Here is an 18,207-nt window from a genome sequence, read left to right as displayed (position 1 = left end):
ACGTCGCGCCCATCGATTCTGAGTCATTTACACAACCATTTGTTGATAATAAATCAAATTCTTTATTTTGTTTTTATTTTGGCTGAAGTTGCTGCTGTGCTTTCCTTTCAAATTCTACAATACGTAACGTAGGTATGTATATTTGAACCTTTATAAAGTATTGAATGTAGGCAGAGCGACAAGAAAATTTAAATGTCAATAAACTCTTAGTATATTTAGCGAGAGTCTGGCAGGCTTTATGGATGATGGTGATGACGATGATGCACCTTACTACTGATGATGATGTGCGGCTGGTATACGCCATCGACATGTGCTATTTTTGTCCAGCATACACATTTGCGAGGAGAGGGTGGAGGTATACAAAGAAAAAAAAAGGAAGAGTCAAGGAATGAACACTCACTTCTGGCCAACCAGCTAGCGAGCCAGCCATTTAGCTTCATTCTTCACTCCATTCCTTGTGCAGAGCATATAATGCCAAAGGAATATTTAAACATCATTTTTCCTCATGGTCGTCGTAGTTTGTTCGTTTGCGAATCGAATTCAACATAATTTGTCTTCTTTAGAAACGGATTTATTTGTAGAATTACGAGATAGTTGGGTATGTTTATTTTTATTTTTCAAGAAAGAACTTTCTATTATTTAGCTTCATTTTTTGAATTGCTGTTTTAAGGTGGGTAAATAAAGTAAACTAAGGGAGTCGCACCTTTTTACTTTTGTTCCTATTGTTAATGCAAATTTATGAAGGCTGATGTTAAGAATTAAAAAGCTTTGTATTTGTCAGGGGAAATCAAAATTGATCACTAGATCATTAAAATCCTTTTTTTTTAAGTAAAGTTATTCTTACACAAGATAAATGTCTTAAAAAAGACTATTTAATAGTTTCAACACTTTTTTTCTCTTATATTTTAGGTTTTTATCCCGAAAACTAAGTCGGATTTGAATATGTTACTTATAACGGGTTATCTATTTTGCGGTTTCAAAAGTATAGGGCTGAAATTCAACATCTGTCAAACTAAGTTGTAAAACCAATTTTTTCCGACTGAAAGTCTGACATTTACTAAAATGGTTCGCTTAACTAACGCACAACGCATACTGTTAAAACCTACTACAAAAATGGTTATTCTGGGACAGTTAGTCTCGTAGATACGTCGAATGGGTGCTGGTGTATTTTGTATAAAATTGACAGAAAAGCATGTTTTTCTGTGATTCGTTTTTAGTCAACATCTACCAATTTGTAATGCTTTGGTATTGTTACTGAGTAAGTCCAATTGAAGTAGTCTAGAATATAATAGTTGCAGCTCAATAGATTTAAATATGGTCGTTGTACGATTCTACGAATTTTATAGAGTTGACAGTTTTATTTAGTTGCATTATATTTTGTGATTATAAGAAAAATACATTTAAATTAATGGAAAACGACAGACAGAACATAATAGAAATGTTTTCAATATCATATTTCAAAGATTTTTTGATAAGTGCCCCAAGGAATTCTGTTACATGGCAGCTTTAAAAGCATGACTTTATCATAAATAAACATGAAGATTAGATACAAAGTTGCCAAGTAATACCTTATTCGATCATGCGTTTGATAACAAAGAAAAACTTCATACAGCAATACATATGTATTTAAGAATCCCTCGATAGCCATTAAACCAAATCGTATCAAGTAAGCATATTTAAGGAAACAAAAAAGATTCAAGGATACAGAAAGAAAAATAAATAATTGAAGATCATCGATTTTTTTTTGTATTTCTATAATAATTATATGATTGATGCAGAACTAATGTATAACTTCTCTAATACCAATCTATATGTTCATCCATCATTATTATCACAGTGTAGAATGAAGATTAAAGACACAACACCAGAAAAAGGGTTTGAACATCCTGCAGGCAAAAATTTTACTAATACTACACTCAAGATTATGCCCTTTTTTGTGAGCTACGAAGATTCTTATGAAATCTCAAATCTACACTATTATTAAGTAGATTTTGGTTACCTACATTTTTCGTGGGAATATCTTGAAAAACTTTAAAAATTCAAAATAATTGTGCTCTTTGATTTGAAAACCAAAACATTTTCTATACACGTTCGAGAAAATATTATGGGAATTATATAACATTATGTTTATGATAATATGAGCTCTCTAAAAAGGATAAAAAACTATCTTTTATTCGCTTGCGATGCAGATGGCACAATTCTTTTCAGCGGTTAGTTAAATTTCTACCTTTAATTTAAATTTAATAGATTTAAATTTTTGTTTTAAGTTTTGTGGGTCTTTTTTATTTAAACACAATCTTTAATCCAATTATTGTTCTACTCATATATCTATATAAGTACATATACAGCGCGCTATAAAAAAGAAAATCCTTAATAAACCCTGAACAAAATCCTTTTAATCCTCGCCTTGGAAAAGACAAACGAATGATGGATAAGTAATACAGCACCACCAGTCATATTCATTTAACCTCATATATAGGTAGGTTTGTATCACCCCAGAGCCAGGACGAACAAACCATCATATTATCTGATGATAGAGTCCATAACGACGCACGGCGGAGACGATGCACAGAGAAGGAGACAAAACAACAACAACGAAAAAAAGAATTATCGATGGTAAATTTATCATTTGCAAACAATTTTGCATAAATCGAGGTACCAACCAACCAACCAAACAATGAACGGAACGCCCGCCCGGTCGTAGCCTCTGATGCTTTAGTGTTATATTTTCTGACTGGGTAAATCCCATAAACGTGATTTGTATCATACAACAAGGACTCAGTCATTAGTGTTTTCATCCGTCAAATAGTAGGTGAAGCGTAAAGTTTGATTATTGGAATCTACTACCTGTGGATATCAGGGCCGGATTTTCGATAGCATAGGTCAATGGTTATCCTGGCCATTGAACTTGAACGTTAAGTGACAATTTTCAAAAACTAAATTTAAATATTTACAAAGATTGTAATAAAATAGAAAAAAACACAAATTGTGTCTAAATTTTCAGATTTAAAAATATTATTTTTAAAAAAATGTTCTCTTAAGATGGAAATATTATATGGTTTTTGAAGACGAGAGGTGAAAATTCGAACATTAGTTGTTTGTTTGGCAAAATTATTATGGAAGAAAATGTATGCATGTAATTTTGTGCACTCAAAACGATACCCTACGAGATTTTTGCTAGCCTCGTCAAAATCAAAAAATCTCATTCTCTTCTCGGTATCGGACTCAGTCTAGTATACCTAAGTCTAGTCTCGAACTATTAGTGCAGTCTAATCTCGGTTCGGTATCGAGAATTATGTTTAAGTTTTAAGATTTAATTGTGTGTTTTCATAGTTCATAGTTTTATATTTACAACGTTAAGAAGCCGACAGCTGAGAACACATCAACAAAAACACGAATTAGGATCACACTGCAATTCTTCATAATCACAAGTTCTTGTGAAATTGTTTTGAAAATTGTGACATCTTCAGCTTAAATGATGCATAGTGTCCCAACATAAGTACTAAAAATACAGTCGAATCTCTTTTTGCTTTTAAATGAGTCAATACCAGATTTCGGCTAATTATAAATTAAAAAAGTGACTGTAGGGGCCCCATTAGCAAAACCGTGATAATTTGGAACGATCATAGATTTAACATTAAAACATGGGAATTCACAAATAAAAGACTCAATGATTTGGGGAATAAAAGTTAATCTAACAATAGATCTATAATTTTAAAATTTCTTATGTAAGGGGATTATAAAGAAACTTTTCCGAATAGATGGAAACACACAAGATGATATTAAGGAAATAAAAAGAATGGACAGAGGAAACGACTACTTACACAGTTTTTCAAAATTGTTGATGGTGTACCATTAGGTCCTGATATACAAGTATCCTCAAGATTAGACATAAACTTTACAATGTTGACAGCAATAATATTAAAGTTCATATCAGTCAAGTAAGTAAAAGATTTCAATAAATCAAAGTCTTGATAAGTCAGATTTATCACTGGTTGAAGTATTCCCCTTAAAGTGACATAGTTAAACGTATCAGTATTTTAAGGCACTTTGAAAGAAGTCCAAAAAAAAGTTGAGTTATAACCTGTGGATCGTTACTTGAAACGTCATTGAGTTTGAGAACAGATGGGTAAGGACAAGATTTTCTTTTTTTATGTTTTGAAAGATTTTGTCACGTGAAAGAAAGCTATATGCCATTTATCCACAATCGATTTAAAAGATCGATCGATTTAGAAGATTTAAGAAGATTGAAGTTATCTCTAAGCCACATTGAGAATTGGTCGTGCTGCTATCCTAGCAGTGTCAGCCATTTGGCTGATATATAGTTTTCCATTGTAAATGGTATACTTTCCTATTTATAATGAAATAAACACAGATTTCTCTTTAAAATAGCCGTTTTTATTTAATCAAAATGAACCATCTTATTGGAAAAACCTATTAGAGTTTAAAAAAAAAACACAATTTCCAGACACCGTAGTTTAGACTTTTTTAAGTTATCTTCAAAAAATAAATTGGGTTATCAACTTCCATATGTATTCATTCCGATGAAGATATACAAACAAACAAATTTAAATCAAGTTCTTGTTAGAACATATGATAGTCAAATTCGGTTCAACATTGTAAAAGTCAAAAATAGATGTCTTCTTATAAGTTTTAAACATTTGAGTATTTATTTTACATGCAATCAACGATATAAGAATCAATTTCGGGGTTAACAAATTTTTAATCGAAATTCAAATATTATATTGAGTTTGAATAAAATTTTTAAACTTTACAATTGTTACTTTCTTTCATAACTCAGTCCAGCACTGGAAATTTGACTCTTTGGTGAACAAAATAGAAAAGGGTTCGACATAGCAAATAAAACAACACTTTCAAATCCTGTTCATGGAAATTGCCTTGATTTGTGTATGAATATGGAAACCCTTCCCTTAAATTCTCATCATAAAATTACTAATAACTAATCAAATGTACCAAATAGACACTTATGTACATATGTATGTATGGGTATATGGTTGATTTTTGGGTGGGCAAACATTTGAGTGAGAGCAAGAGTATATTAAGTTCAAGAGGAAGCCGTCACATAGGTACCTTTTTTAGAATATGTCAAACGCATCACTTGCACCATAACGAACGTTCCTACATTTCTTTTTGTTTTATGTTCAATAGATATATAGATAAGTGTAGAAAACTACGTCTATTACTTTAATTTCATATACAAAATATAAATGTGTATAATATAGATATATGTGTGCATGGGGATGGGAATGGAAATTTTTTTTGGGATGCTATTTCCTTTAGGATAAGTCTTCATCCTTGGTTGAAGATGAAAAATCCTTGAATGCGGATGTTCAAAATAAAGAACAAAAAAATAAAGAAAGACGTTTCACTTTGACAACGAGTGTTTGTTCAGTTGATGCTTAGTTTATTACCCTAAATTTATCAAGATATGTACAAAGCAAAATAGATATCGATAGAGTGCGCTGCGAGAGGAGGAGGAGGAGTAGGTATCTACGTTAGACTACTACCTACATATATAGAACCATCAGAATAAAACCAACACGAAAAAATGTATCTCAAAAATAATCTTTGATATCTTTACGATTTTTTTTAGTCTTGAAGTCGTAGTCGTAGTCATCTTCTTCGTTGTTGTCGTCGACACCGTATAGCCGTCTTTCTTCTTCTGGGAAGGTATAAACGAATATCATCCGCCAGAGTGTATGGAGAATCTACATGGTTGATTTTATGTAGAAGACTCTTTCTTTTGAAAACTTTTCATTAATATTCGAAAAGTGTCTACGAACATTATAAGACCAAAGCAAAATACGATAAAGTACTACAACAAGGTGTATGTACAATACGTATGTACCTTACCTACCTACATACATACATATATGCACCCCAGCCCGGCTTGGAATGGCCTGGCCTGGCCCATTTCAACCAAACTCAACTCGATGCCATACCATGATGGTGATGATGATGATCATGATGGTGATGGTATATGGCAAATGTTGGCTCTACCAACCAACCAACCAAGAACATACAGGGCTAAAGGAATTCAGACGAAAAATAAAAGAGATTTTTTTCGTTTCTAAGTAACAAAACCAAATGACAAACGAAATAAAAAAATCCTCAAAAAAAAGAAGAAGCCATCAAGTAGGTACAATCTGTGTGCTTTGTCCCATATCTTATTTTGACAGTGAAAAATGTGTTATCAAACCAACAAATCGGAGATTCGTCGAATTTAGTGTAGGTACACAGCAGCAGCGTGAGGTACTCCCATAGCTATATTCTCTATGTTATCCCCATATAGAAAAGTGCCTATTTTATAAATCTGTTTAAGGAAGCATATACCTACACAGACCTATATGCAAGTATAAAGATATGTTTGTTTTTTTTTAGATTTTTATAAGAAGGTTTACATAGAAGAGGATTAAACTTTTTTTTTGGAAATAAATCATCTTGATTCGGAAAAATAGACAAATAAAATATTCAGGTGAAATATTTTATTCTTTAAATTACTATCCTATGTTTATTCACTTTGGAAAATGAAATGCATGATTTGATTGCACCAACTCTCTTTACATGGCGACTTTGATTGTTGTGACGGAGGAAAACATCTATTATTCGCCTTTTCTAATTAAACTGTTAAAACAGTGCAGAATATAAGTGAATTAGGGTCCATATCAAAGAAAAAAGGGTAAACAAATCTGTATTCTCTTTATTGGTAACAAAAAATCTGTTGTGAATCCAAGACCCAGCGATTAACACCCTTTAACTATTATGCTCCTTTACAGCTTTAACCAGTAACTAATTTGGAATACAAAAATTCAAAGACCTTCAATTTTATGATAAATCGGAGTTAAAAAATGTTGTTTCATCATTAGACTTAGGAAAAGGCGGATTTAGAAAATTCTTCGAAAAGCACCCGTAATAAAGGCATGAATTCCAAGTCGAGGATTGAACACAGACATATGGCATGATGTACCCAAAGCTACGAACCAACAGTCAAACAGTTAAAATGTCTTAAGTTAATTTTTGTTGGTTAATTTAGTGGATTTTTTGTAAGATTAAACATACACATTTCTAACTATCCATTGGATGTTTTTGTAATAGATCCGAATCGATCTTTTTCGTTCCCTACCATATCTCGGGAAATAACAGAAATATTGACTTTAAATGAATCTTGTTCAACACGTTTTAACATACAACAAAAGTAAATGTTAAAAGTTTATTAGTTATTTTTTTTATAACTAATGGGTGCATTTTTGTTATCAAATAATACAAAGGGGAACATTTCAATTTATTATTTAAAATGGAATCCATTGACTTAAAGTAATGTTTTTTATAATAAAGTTAAACAGAATTCTGATTGTGCTCGCTGTAGAATTTGGTGTAAGTGGAAAGTTGGGTGTACATATGTAAAGTTTCTTTCCATTGCCTCATTTCCCTTTTTTAAAGTTGCGTTTGCGTTTGCGTTTGGGCGAAAAAGTTAAGACTCAAAATATTGTAGTGTTCAAAATAAACATTTTGTTAATGGGGCCAAATGTTGAAACACATGACATCTTTTCGGCGATGTGTCAATTACTAATTTGGGCGTAATGATATTTTAAAATTGATTTTGGCAATATGGTATTGATTTTGGGATTTGTGGCATTGTCTTCAATTTAATATTTTGCCGTTGGGTAATAAGCCTGAACGAATAAAATTGTTTTTAGGACATTTTTAATTTGGGCGGAAAGACCTAACTTAACTTTTAAAGCTAATTTTATCATTTCGAAAAAAAAATATACAACCTTCAAAACAAGTTTATAAAATTATGTTTTTGACGACTGGTAAAAAAATTTAACTGTAGAATTAAAAAAAAATAAAATGAAACAAACAAAATACTACTAGAATTTGGTATACATTTTTTTCTGTCTAGAATGCCTATTTTTTTAAGGAACTTACGATTATTTTTAAAATATCAAAATTTTTATAAAAGTGTTTTCTTTTTGTTCGTACGAAATTCAAATAAAGAAAGAAATTCAAAAAATTTGATATAGACAAAATTGTTACAAGAAATATTTATATAGCTTTGTGCAAAATATTTAATAACGTAATTGCATGATTTTAATGAAAATCCAGAAATGATCTTTTCACTAAATCCCGCTTATGTTAGCATTTAAATCTAGATTTTCCTTCAAAGTTAACATAACCCAAGAATTAGCTTAAATTTATTCAGATTTATACAGAAGTTATTTAAAAATTGGATTCATGTTAACTTGCGAAGAACACAGTGCAAAAAAAATAAAAAAACATACTGTTTAACAGAGTTGCAAAATCTTAAGGCACTTTCTAGCTTGGGTTTGACTTTAATTGTTAGTGACTTTTGAATTATTAAAGATTCAATTCGCGAACTGCAAGTGACTCTCGCTTACTTACTTACTAAAGGTGGCACTACGGTGCTGTGTGAGCTTGGGTCTCATCCAAAAAACTTCTCCATCTAGATCGGTCACTTATGAATTAAATAAAATTTAAACCATGATCAAGTTAGTGAATTTTGAAATAAAAATTTATAATACACGTGCAATTGAAGTTACTAACAAAACAAAAAAAAATTAATTCACAACCTACTGAATGACCTATGATTTAAACAAATGTAATTCATAAGCTTATGGGTAAATTCTGGAAATACAAATTATTAAGTGGACATTTTATAAGCTACCACTATAATTTCATAATTTCTAAAAGCTTGAGAACTACTTTCGTTATTAATTAAATAATAATGTGATCAAAACAAGCTTAAGAATGTCCAATCTATCAACTAGCTTATACAAATATTTTTTCAGTTCTTGAATTAAATTTATTTAAATCCAAAGTCACTAGATTGTTTATGACTTACAATTTTTTAAATTTATAAGTGACTTAGTAAGTTGTGAATTAAAGTCAAAAAGTTAGTAACTAGCTTTTGAATTAATTTTTTTTTATTCATAGGTCACTAGTTAACTTATCAAATAATTGTTTCTTAATTCAGAAGTCATCTAATCAAAAAAACCGAAACCCGGTTCTTTATTCAATGCACAATATACGTGTCTGTAGTACCCGTGGCGTGATGGTTAGTGCGTTGGACTGTCATGCAAGGGGTCTTGGGTTCAATCCCTGCCTGTGCCACCTTAATTTAAAAAAAAAATAATTTTCGCGGGTACTGCCTCTGGCGAAAAATTGACAAATCCTTCAAGAGTAATTCTTGTCATGAAAAAGTGCTTTCTCAAACTAGCCGTTCGGATTCGGCCTAAAATTGTAGGTCCCTTCCATTCCTGACAACAGTACTCGCACACAGGAATGGTTGAGAGTTGTAAGTCACTAGGCCCTGGTTCACAACGGACTGTTGCGCCACCCCATTTGATTGAATATACGTGTCTTTGAAATACAAAAAATGTTGTATTTCAAGAGCAGTGAGGCAACTTTGGTAAAACTTTTCTTAATCTTTCTTCTTATTCTCGACCAGTGTTAAGGAATCTCGAAAAAATAAGCTCTTAATTTTTTATTTTAAGCTTCGATAGTTTTTTGGATTTTAACACAACAGTGATTTTATGCATGCATTGATTTTATTTGTCTGCCAAAAGCATACAAAACTCAAATATTAATCGAAATACCGTTCAAATAATTTATCCTTAAAACCCATTTATTTAAATTTATTACCTTCTTCTTTTCGATTGTGAGGCAGATAGTTCAGTAAGTTGTTGCTGTTGTTGTTGTTGCTGCTGCTGCTGTGAATCAACATGATGGTGTAAATCAACACTAACATGCATATTTGATCCTAATCCTGTTATATCACCCGAATTGCCCGATGCCGCGGGTGAAGGTATAACATTGATATGTGAATTATGATTTGGGGCAACCATTCCACCAGCAACAGCTGCCCCAATTGTTGATATGGACGTCGAGGCCGTCGATAGAGGACTAGGACTACTTAAATTATGATGCGCTGGTTGATGGTGAGGCGATGATGATGATTGCGAAGCTGCTGCAAGGTAAGCCGGCGATATACCATAGTGATGGTGCGCGGGATGACCATGACCACCATCGGGTGGGGGTGGCGGAGGCGATGCATACGTGTACATCGTACTTAACTCATATGGTTCCAGCTTGCTAATGTTATTTTTTTCTACTCAGACAGTAGTAATTTGAAGTTTTCTTTATAGAGCTTTATTTTATTTTTTTTATTTTACTTTTTTAGCTTGTTTTACTTCTTTGCTGGTTTCACTTAAAATTTAAAAAAGAGGTCACTGCACAGCGAAGAACATCACACTATACGAGTTACGAGTATACACCCGTGAGTACACTTTCCAAGAAAAACAACAACACAAAAATTCAATACTTCACTGCAACAAAATGAATGCATTAAGCAGAAATATACTTTTTTAGGCACGGCAACGGAGGCCAGAAGAGGCAAGAGATGCACGGGCGGAAGTAGTTAAAGCAGAAACTTAACTCGGTTTTATTTTCACTGACTTGGTGGATTTTTGTGCTTTTCCATGGAATAGGTAAGCACGAGTATAATAGAAAAATAAAACTCTTTTATTTAATTGTTTATGGATGCATTTTTAAAAAAACACAATAGTAGTAACAACAAGTAGTATGAGTTTGAGTATGTAAACAATTTTCTAAAGCTGCACACACATCGGCAGCAAACAGCTCAGAACAGCAAAGTCTGTCACCTTGAAAAAATTGTAGCCGATGCCATATTCCCATTAAAACAAAACGTCAGTGCTACAACTTCCACTCTGTCAGCCCTCAGTCCCTCAGCCCTCAATCCACAAGCTAGCAGCGCTAGCAGTTTGTATTTTGTTTACTGTGTTAGTTGTTGCATTCTAAAAATTATTCAACGTTTTTATTTTTTTTAATATTTTTTCAATGCAATTTTTCTGCTGCTGTTCTTTTTTATTTTTTAATAATAAGAAAGAAAACACAGCAGGAAAAAGAATTGATTGTATTTTAGTTGGAGAGAATTGAATTTGCACTAGTCGCGTTGGCTGGGTTATGGTGTATAGTTTGAGCTTTGTTCGAAATGCAATTTTGTATATTTATAAATACGACGACACAACGACAGCGACACCGACGACGGACGGCGGGCGGCCGATGATGTGTGGGCGTGGATTGTTTCCGTTTATTTTTATTTATAAGTTCATAAACATAATGCTAGTAAAAATTATTAGAATTAAAAATAACACTGGTATTGTGCTCCCAGGTACCTATGAGAGTACACAAACGTAAAGGTCGTTAGACTATCAGAACCTTTTTATAGGTAAGTTAATATCTCTATTGTTTGCTGCTATATCACACGTGTTTTTCTGTGTGGACTTCAAGACAGGTTGGGACGATACGATTTTATCCTGCGACCGATTTACACCGCAACTCTAAACGCACTACACTACTACAGTTCAAGTTTCAAGAGAATACTGGGACTGGCATTGGCATGGCATGGCGATGGCACTCCGGTAGAGTGAAAATGGAAAACCAAAAGGGCATAAAACACTCAGTGCGATTGAGTGGAGTGATGAGTGAGTGAGAGTTTTGTATTGTGAATATAGTATTATTGTTTTGAGAAAAATTGAAGCGAGTACAGGGATGTAGGTATAATATTTATTTTATATTCGGAAGACAGAAAGTTTAAATCAGTTTTTCGTGCTAAGTGAACTTCTGTAAACTTTTAATAAGGGTTCTTTCCTGTAAACTTGTAATGAGGGTTCTATTCTTGAATTGGTTGTAAATATCATTCCTAAATAGGTTTTTCCAGATAAGTAGACGATTATGAATTCAAAAAATACAACTGCATTCAGTACACATTTTGCAATTGTAAACTATAAATTTATTAGTTGTACCCGTGGCGTAGGACTGTCAAGTCAGAATTCTTGGGTTCAATTTCTGCCTGTGTTACCTACATTTTTTTTTTTTTGGGTATTGCCTCTTGCGAGGAACTAACAAATCCTCCAAGAGTGATTCTTGTCATGAAAAGTCCTTTCTCACATTAGCTATTTGGATTCGGCATAAAATTGTCCATCCCTGATTTGACTAGCACACAGGAATGGTTGAGAGTTGTAAGTCATTAACTCCAAGTTCTCTAAGGGCTGTTGCTATACCTAATTTATTTATTTAGACTCGAAATTTTTTACATTATTTTATTTTGAGCGGTGGTAAATTGTATTTTCTCCCATTGAAAATAATTGCAATTTTTTTAAATTATTTTGACATTTCTCGACGTGTTCTGTCCATAGAATCGAACTCAAACATTTTATGAGAGATGTTTATGTGTTCGTGTGTGTATACATACGTTCATAAGTCCGTAAGTCCGAGATTACGTTTCGTCATCCATATCTCAATTTTGTTAAAAAAAAAAATTTTTGGTTGAACCAGAATATCTCACGAATCAATAGCGCTACTAACGACTTCAAATAGATTTTTTTTATAAATCAAAAATAAAACTAAAAGAATATATTTGTCACCTCAAATATTTTACGAAAAATGATTTTTCATCCCAAAAATATTTGTATAAAATCGAATTGACATTTTTTTTGCAAAAAAAAAACCTAAAAAAACATTTCCTATTGTTGGTAAACATTGATTTTGGATTTTGATTTAATTTGATTTTTTTAAAATAAGATTTGTTACATTTGATCCTCGATGTGCTGTGAATAATTCAAGGCATTGACTTAGAAATGATTTGATTCTGTTCTTAACTTTGTTCTTAATGGAAGATATCGGTCTTAAAAATCCAATCTTTATTTTTTTTATATAAGAAATAAAAACTTAAACTCAAAAATTCTAGTAAAATTGGTAAAAATTGGCTTTCGACTAAAATTTCTCGGAAACAAAAATATATTATAAAATCAAACTCATTTTATCATAATTGTACCAAAAATATTGTTGCTTGCTTTTTTGTCAACTGACAACTTTGTTAACTATAGTAATAGCTAAGAAAGATATTGTTTTCAAATTTTATCTCACAGAAGTTATCAGCATTTTTTCAAATTGTTTTAAATAACGATTTTAGTCAAACATTTACAATGATGGACAAAATAATAGGAACTTACTTCAAGTGCTCCTTATATTTCAATTTTAAGTACATGTGTTTTTTAAATGAAGTACATGTGTTTTTTAAATGAGAAGTGTTCGAATACTTGATCATAACCATTAGCCATCATGATGGATGCCCCTAAAATAAAGGAATACCTACCATTTATTTAGTATTTTTGAACATAATTGAAAGTAGTTTGCTTGCCCAGGTGAGATTTTTTTTTTACTCCTGTAGAAAACTGTGATTCTTATAACCTGGATTGTTCGACTTTAAAAATCAAATAGAAGATGGAATTGGCTTTTACTTCTCTTTTCTGCTTTAAGATATGATCTACTATTTTGTCTATTCTTTCAAAATTTGCTTCCAAATTTGATTAAGTTGATTTAATGTAACAAACTTAGGTAGAACAAGAAATTACTTTGTTATTTAATATTTGTAAGTTTGAATAAAATGGTAAACATACAAGGAACAAATAATATTTTATATTGATTTTTTTCTATAAATAAAATGAAACCCTTCATTTTAAATATTGAGCTTATCTTGTATTCTACATTAGTTTTGGGTGTTAACCTTACCCTAAATTTAGTTTATACAAAATCTGAAATTGAATTCTAGCCCTTTTTGTGTCAATATTTTTAAAAGCTGATGTGATATCTAAAGCATTACTTCGAATTCTATACGCATAGATTTTGAATATAACCTATGCAGGTATAGATCGATTTTTTGAACTATTATGTATAGATCACGTTGATACTAGTAACTTACTACGATTTCTCTGATATTCAATAAAATTAGGAAAAGTTGTAAACCGAATTTTGAAGGCAAAGATTAATCAATTTTCAAAACTTAAAATTAAATAAACATACATAGGTACATTATTTAAAAATTAAAAAAAGCAAGTTTGATAATTCGATTAGATTAAAAAAAAAAACAGGTTTTCAAAAATATTTGCTCCAAGAAATTATTTTTCGATTTTTACAAAAAAAACCTAAATAAAACTGTTTCAGTGATCTTAAATTTTTCTTTTTAGTTCTAAAGCGCAATAACCGTAAAGATCAATTTTTCTTAATTAAGATACTTCTAACTACAATAACTAACGTCGGTATAAATTTTATTTGACAATAGTTTCCATACGTAAATCAAAAAGAAAAATAATTTCAATTTTATTTCTGTTTTCATCGAATGTACAGAAAGTTAAATTAGGTCTTATTTCAAATTCCCACTTCATTTTTGCAGTAAATGAAACAAGATTACGAAAACAATCCATTTACATTTTCTATCGAGTTTAAACATCTTGTTTAGGTTCCTAACATGGCACAGGTAGGTTTTATTTTGGTTCACATTTCAAAGACAACTATGTTTCTCCCTGTGGCACTAAATTGTTTATCAGATTTTTGATGTTTTCATTAATTTCGGATTTACAGGTACAAATCAACTATCAACCCATCAAACAAGACTCACTCACAGACAAAACCGTAGTTATAACTTGTACTTTATACAGAATTACTATATACGAGCTGATAAAAGTAAATCAAACATAGATATGCACTCAATTGAAATGGTATAATTGATAAGCGGCTTGCATTTATAGCCAATAAGTTGTATTCCTTTGTTTTCCAAATTACAAATGTTTTTAATTACATATTTATTAATAAATACTCATGCAACATATTAAGTGTTAATACATTTTAAATAAAGTACTCACTCGCGAAAAGACCTCTGCCTTTTTTGTATGACCGTAGAATTTGGGTCAGTTCCTGTAAGACCAAAAGAAAGAAAAAAGTTAAATTAACATCTTTCACTGTATATGGATGCATTAATTTTTATAAGGAATATACAAAAAAAGTCAATTAAAACAAACTATCAACACTATCAAAAACATTCACACATTACGAACAAAAAATCATAGCTTAAACAAAACGAAAATACCAAAATTATAAAGAAAAGAAAATCCAATTTACCAGAAAAAGGGTGCGCTAGCGTTGACATGTGTAACTAAACGACATTTAATATAACGAGCACTCTGTATTTTGGAATTATAACTTTTTTTCACTGAAATACAATTTATATTCACTCTTTTGTGTACATAATTATCAGATTGATGAATAAAATATTTGTTTTCTTCTCTTTGTATTTTATACTGAGTAGTTAATTCGTAAAGATTTCTAGTTTTTCATTTAGATGTTTTCACTGTTTACAACACTACACTATTGTCAACCATTTTGTTTTATTGGACGAAAATAATACTTTTTTGTGTTGTTCCTGTTTTTAGACGAATCTATCAACAAAAAAAATTATCGACCAGCGGTGGTTCTTACAAGTGATGGCAGCGCCATCCTCTAAAAAACTGTAAAATTTATCTTGTTTTTTAATATTGTAGTAGATGAAACATAAAAATATTGCTTTCGAAACTCACAGTGAAACTTGTTTAAGACCCTCAAAAACCTTAAAACTTAAAACTGAGTTATCTTTTGATGAAATTCGAAAGGAATGTTATAAAATTTTACAGTACAGAATATAATATACTTTGGCTCAACTTTCCATTACCGCAGCACGAATTTCGACTAGCGGTTTTTTTTTATTCGATAGATATGTGCAAATAAATAATAACTATAGCAATTTTAGAGCGAGGAAACATTTATTTCTATTTTTAATTAATTTTTTCACTTTTTTACATACAAAACACACAAAATGGTTGATTTTGACATTTCTTCCCTGTTTTTCGTTCAGTGTTGCCATACTTGTTTTTTTCTTGGTAATTTCTTTTATTTTAGTGCTCAAATGAAAAAGTACTTTGCATATACCCAAACTCGCACCCACCCCAAATCCTATAGTGACCCCAAGCAGGGGGGCAGCATGCCCCCCCCTACATACCTAGCTGTTAGTACGCCGTGCTTTCAATTAAAAAAAACTTGTTTTAGGCTCAAAAAATGCAATACAAAAAAAGTAGGGTTAAGTCCGAAAAAGAAAATATTTTTTTTCATGACTTAAAGTTGTTTCCTGGCCCTAATATTTAAAACATGTTCTATTGAGACCCCTACCTAACTGTAAAAAAATCAGAAGGAAATTCGTGTTGCAATAATGGAAAGTCGCCCCTATACTTTGGATGAGGGTTGTTTCCTTCGAGGCAAATCTGCAAATTATAATTATGTACTATGTAATTGTAAATATCAAAGACTCATAAAATACTGAGAAGAAGATGCATTTTTTCTATTTTAAAACCAAACCAAGATGTGTTTGGTACAAATACAATTTTCGTTTCTGTTTGCAGCAGATAATTCTTCTCCTTTTAGACACTTGATTGTTTCTGTATCCAAGGTAAATTGAAGCAGCTGACATATATTACTCCAGTCAATAAACAATTTTGTTCATTGTCATAATTTGTATAATTTCTTATGTTTGTATTTGTTTTGCGCTTTTTAATAAATTAAACGTACATAATGTAGAATAATAGTGTTATTTTTATGTGCCGATACTAAATTTGCTGCTGATTTTTGCGGTAAGCAGTTTCCAAACTCTGGTACCAATGTATAGTTTCTAAATGTGCCTTGATGGATTTTGAAAGAATGCTATTTTAGTATAGAAAAGGCATTTTGTGTGCTGAAAAATCGTTTTAAATACTTTGTTCCTTTTCTCTTACAATTTTCTCTTTTAGAATTCAAATCACATTAACTTAATCTGGTTGAATTCTAAATACTTGGAAATCTCAAATCGATTTTGAGAACACGGAAATTCACTTCGTTTTGAGTTCGAAAAAAATAAAATCGATATGATAAAACTTAATTTCATAAATAAAGTTTATATTTTGAGTCGATTTCAATTTTATTTCAAGTGAAAGTGCTATAGTGTAGCTGGTCGTTTTATAACATATATAAACATTTTTCACCTAAAACTACATTTTAATCAATATTCAAGTGGTCAATATTCAAAAACTTTGTTGAAGAATGGTCCATAAAATATTATTTTTTATAGAGGCTAAACGCTTGTGACAAAAACTAACTTTTTTTGAAGCGTCTTAAATTAACTTCAGAAGTGTACAATTTCTAGAAAAATTGCTCTTGAAGAACTGTGTAACTTAAATGACAGAGGAATCTATTATTAATTTGTATCAAATATTAAATCTCGGTGATGAAAAAGAGAAAAGACAAGAATTCTCAAAATTAATTAATTCTATTAAGATTTAGCATTAATTAAACATTAATCTTTTAACGGGTTATCCATTTTGCACTTCCAGTAGCAGAGGGCTGGAATTCGACATTTGTCAAACTAAGTTGTTAAACCAACTTTCAATTAAATAACTGACATTTACGAAAATTAATCGCTTAACTATCACACAATGTATACAAATTGTTAAAAATTTTTTTAAAAATAATGATTCTGCCACATTTACATATCGTGCTTAACAAATTGGTTTACATAATAATGGTTTACATAATCGTCTTAAACTACCCAAGTAGTTGGAAATTTGTGAAGAAATTTTAAGAGACTGGATTAATTGTAAGGCCTGTGCGTTATCGTTTTGCTAAAGACCCGAATATGCCGATTCCTCGTCCTTTTCAGGAATTCGAAATTAGGACTACCTTGCGGCACATTGTTTGGTATTTTGCAGTTAACCATTCACAATGTCATAGATACGTCGAATGGGTGTTTGAACAACAGACGAGAAAGGCGATTTTTCGAACACAATTTTCTTCAGCGACAAAGCACATTTATCACTCCGTGGGTATGTCGTATTTGAAGTTCTGAGAATTCTCAAGTAATTGAAAAGTTTGGTGCGCTCTTTCGTCCGGAGGCGTGATTGCACCTTACTTCTTCAAAAACAACGATGGAACGATTATCATGGTCAATTCGGAGCGATATGGGCATACGATAGGCGACTTTTTTTGCCTGCTATTGAAGAAACTGACTTGGAGAATATGTGGTTTCAACAAGGCGGTGCCACATGCCACAAAACTCGAAAGAATATGGCTTTATTGCAGGATTGCAGGAGACTCTTCCTAGCCAAGTAATTTCTCGTCGTGGTGATATCAACTGGTCGCCAAGATCATGCTATTTGACACCTCTGGATTTTTTTGTGAGGCTACGCAAAATACCGTTTTTATGCAGATAACCCTTTAACTCTTAAGCACTTAAAAACCAACATTCGT

General features: G+C 31.4%; 1 protein-coding gene and 1 long non-coding RNA gene across 3 annotated transcripts in view; one reads left to right on the top strand and one right to left on the bottom strand.

The window, feature by feature from the left end:
- The window catches only part of LOC129942885 (aryl hydrocarbon receptor nuclear translocator homolog), a 49,551-nt gene extending 34,253 nt beyond the window's left edge, over positions 1 to 15,298 (bottom strand). Inside the window, exons 1-2 of one of the 2 annotated variants that reach the window (XM_056052005.1) lie at positions 15,022 to 15,298; positions 14,766 to 14,817 (exon numbers count right to left, since the gene is read on the bottom strand). In XM_056052005.1, the coding sequence (XP_055907980.1) occupies positions 14,766 to 14,817; positions 15,022 to 15,049 (80 nt within the window). In that variant the 5' untranslated portion in view covers positions 15,050 to 15,298. Of the gene's footprint in view, positions 1 to 9,684; positions 11,114 to 14,765; positions 14,818 to 15,021 lie in introns of those variants that run through there. The other variant, XM_056052004.1, reaches the window with a different exon arrangement.
- On the top strand, positions 11,111 to 15,015 carry LOC129942887 (uncharacterized). The gene is made up of 3 exons (XR_008781119.1): positions 11,111 to 11,290; positions 11,353 to 11,546; positions 14,485 to 15,015. It is a non-coding gene; the product is annotated as an uncharacterized LOC129942887 (long non-coding RNA).
- Positions 15,299 to 18,207: the final 2,909 nt, after the last annotated feature.

The sequence above is a fragment of the Eupeodes corollae genome, chromosome 1 (assembly GCF_945859685.1).
Source record: "Eupeodes corollae chromosome 1, idEupCoro1.1, whole genome shotgun sequence".
NCBI classification, from domain to species: domain Eukaryota; kingdom Metazoa; phylum Arthropoda; class Insecta; order Diptera; family Syrphidae; genus Eupeodes; species Eupeodes corollae.
The sequence above is the reverse complement of the archived record's forward strand: the minus strand, read 5'-3'. Positions and strand labels throughout refer to the sequence as shown.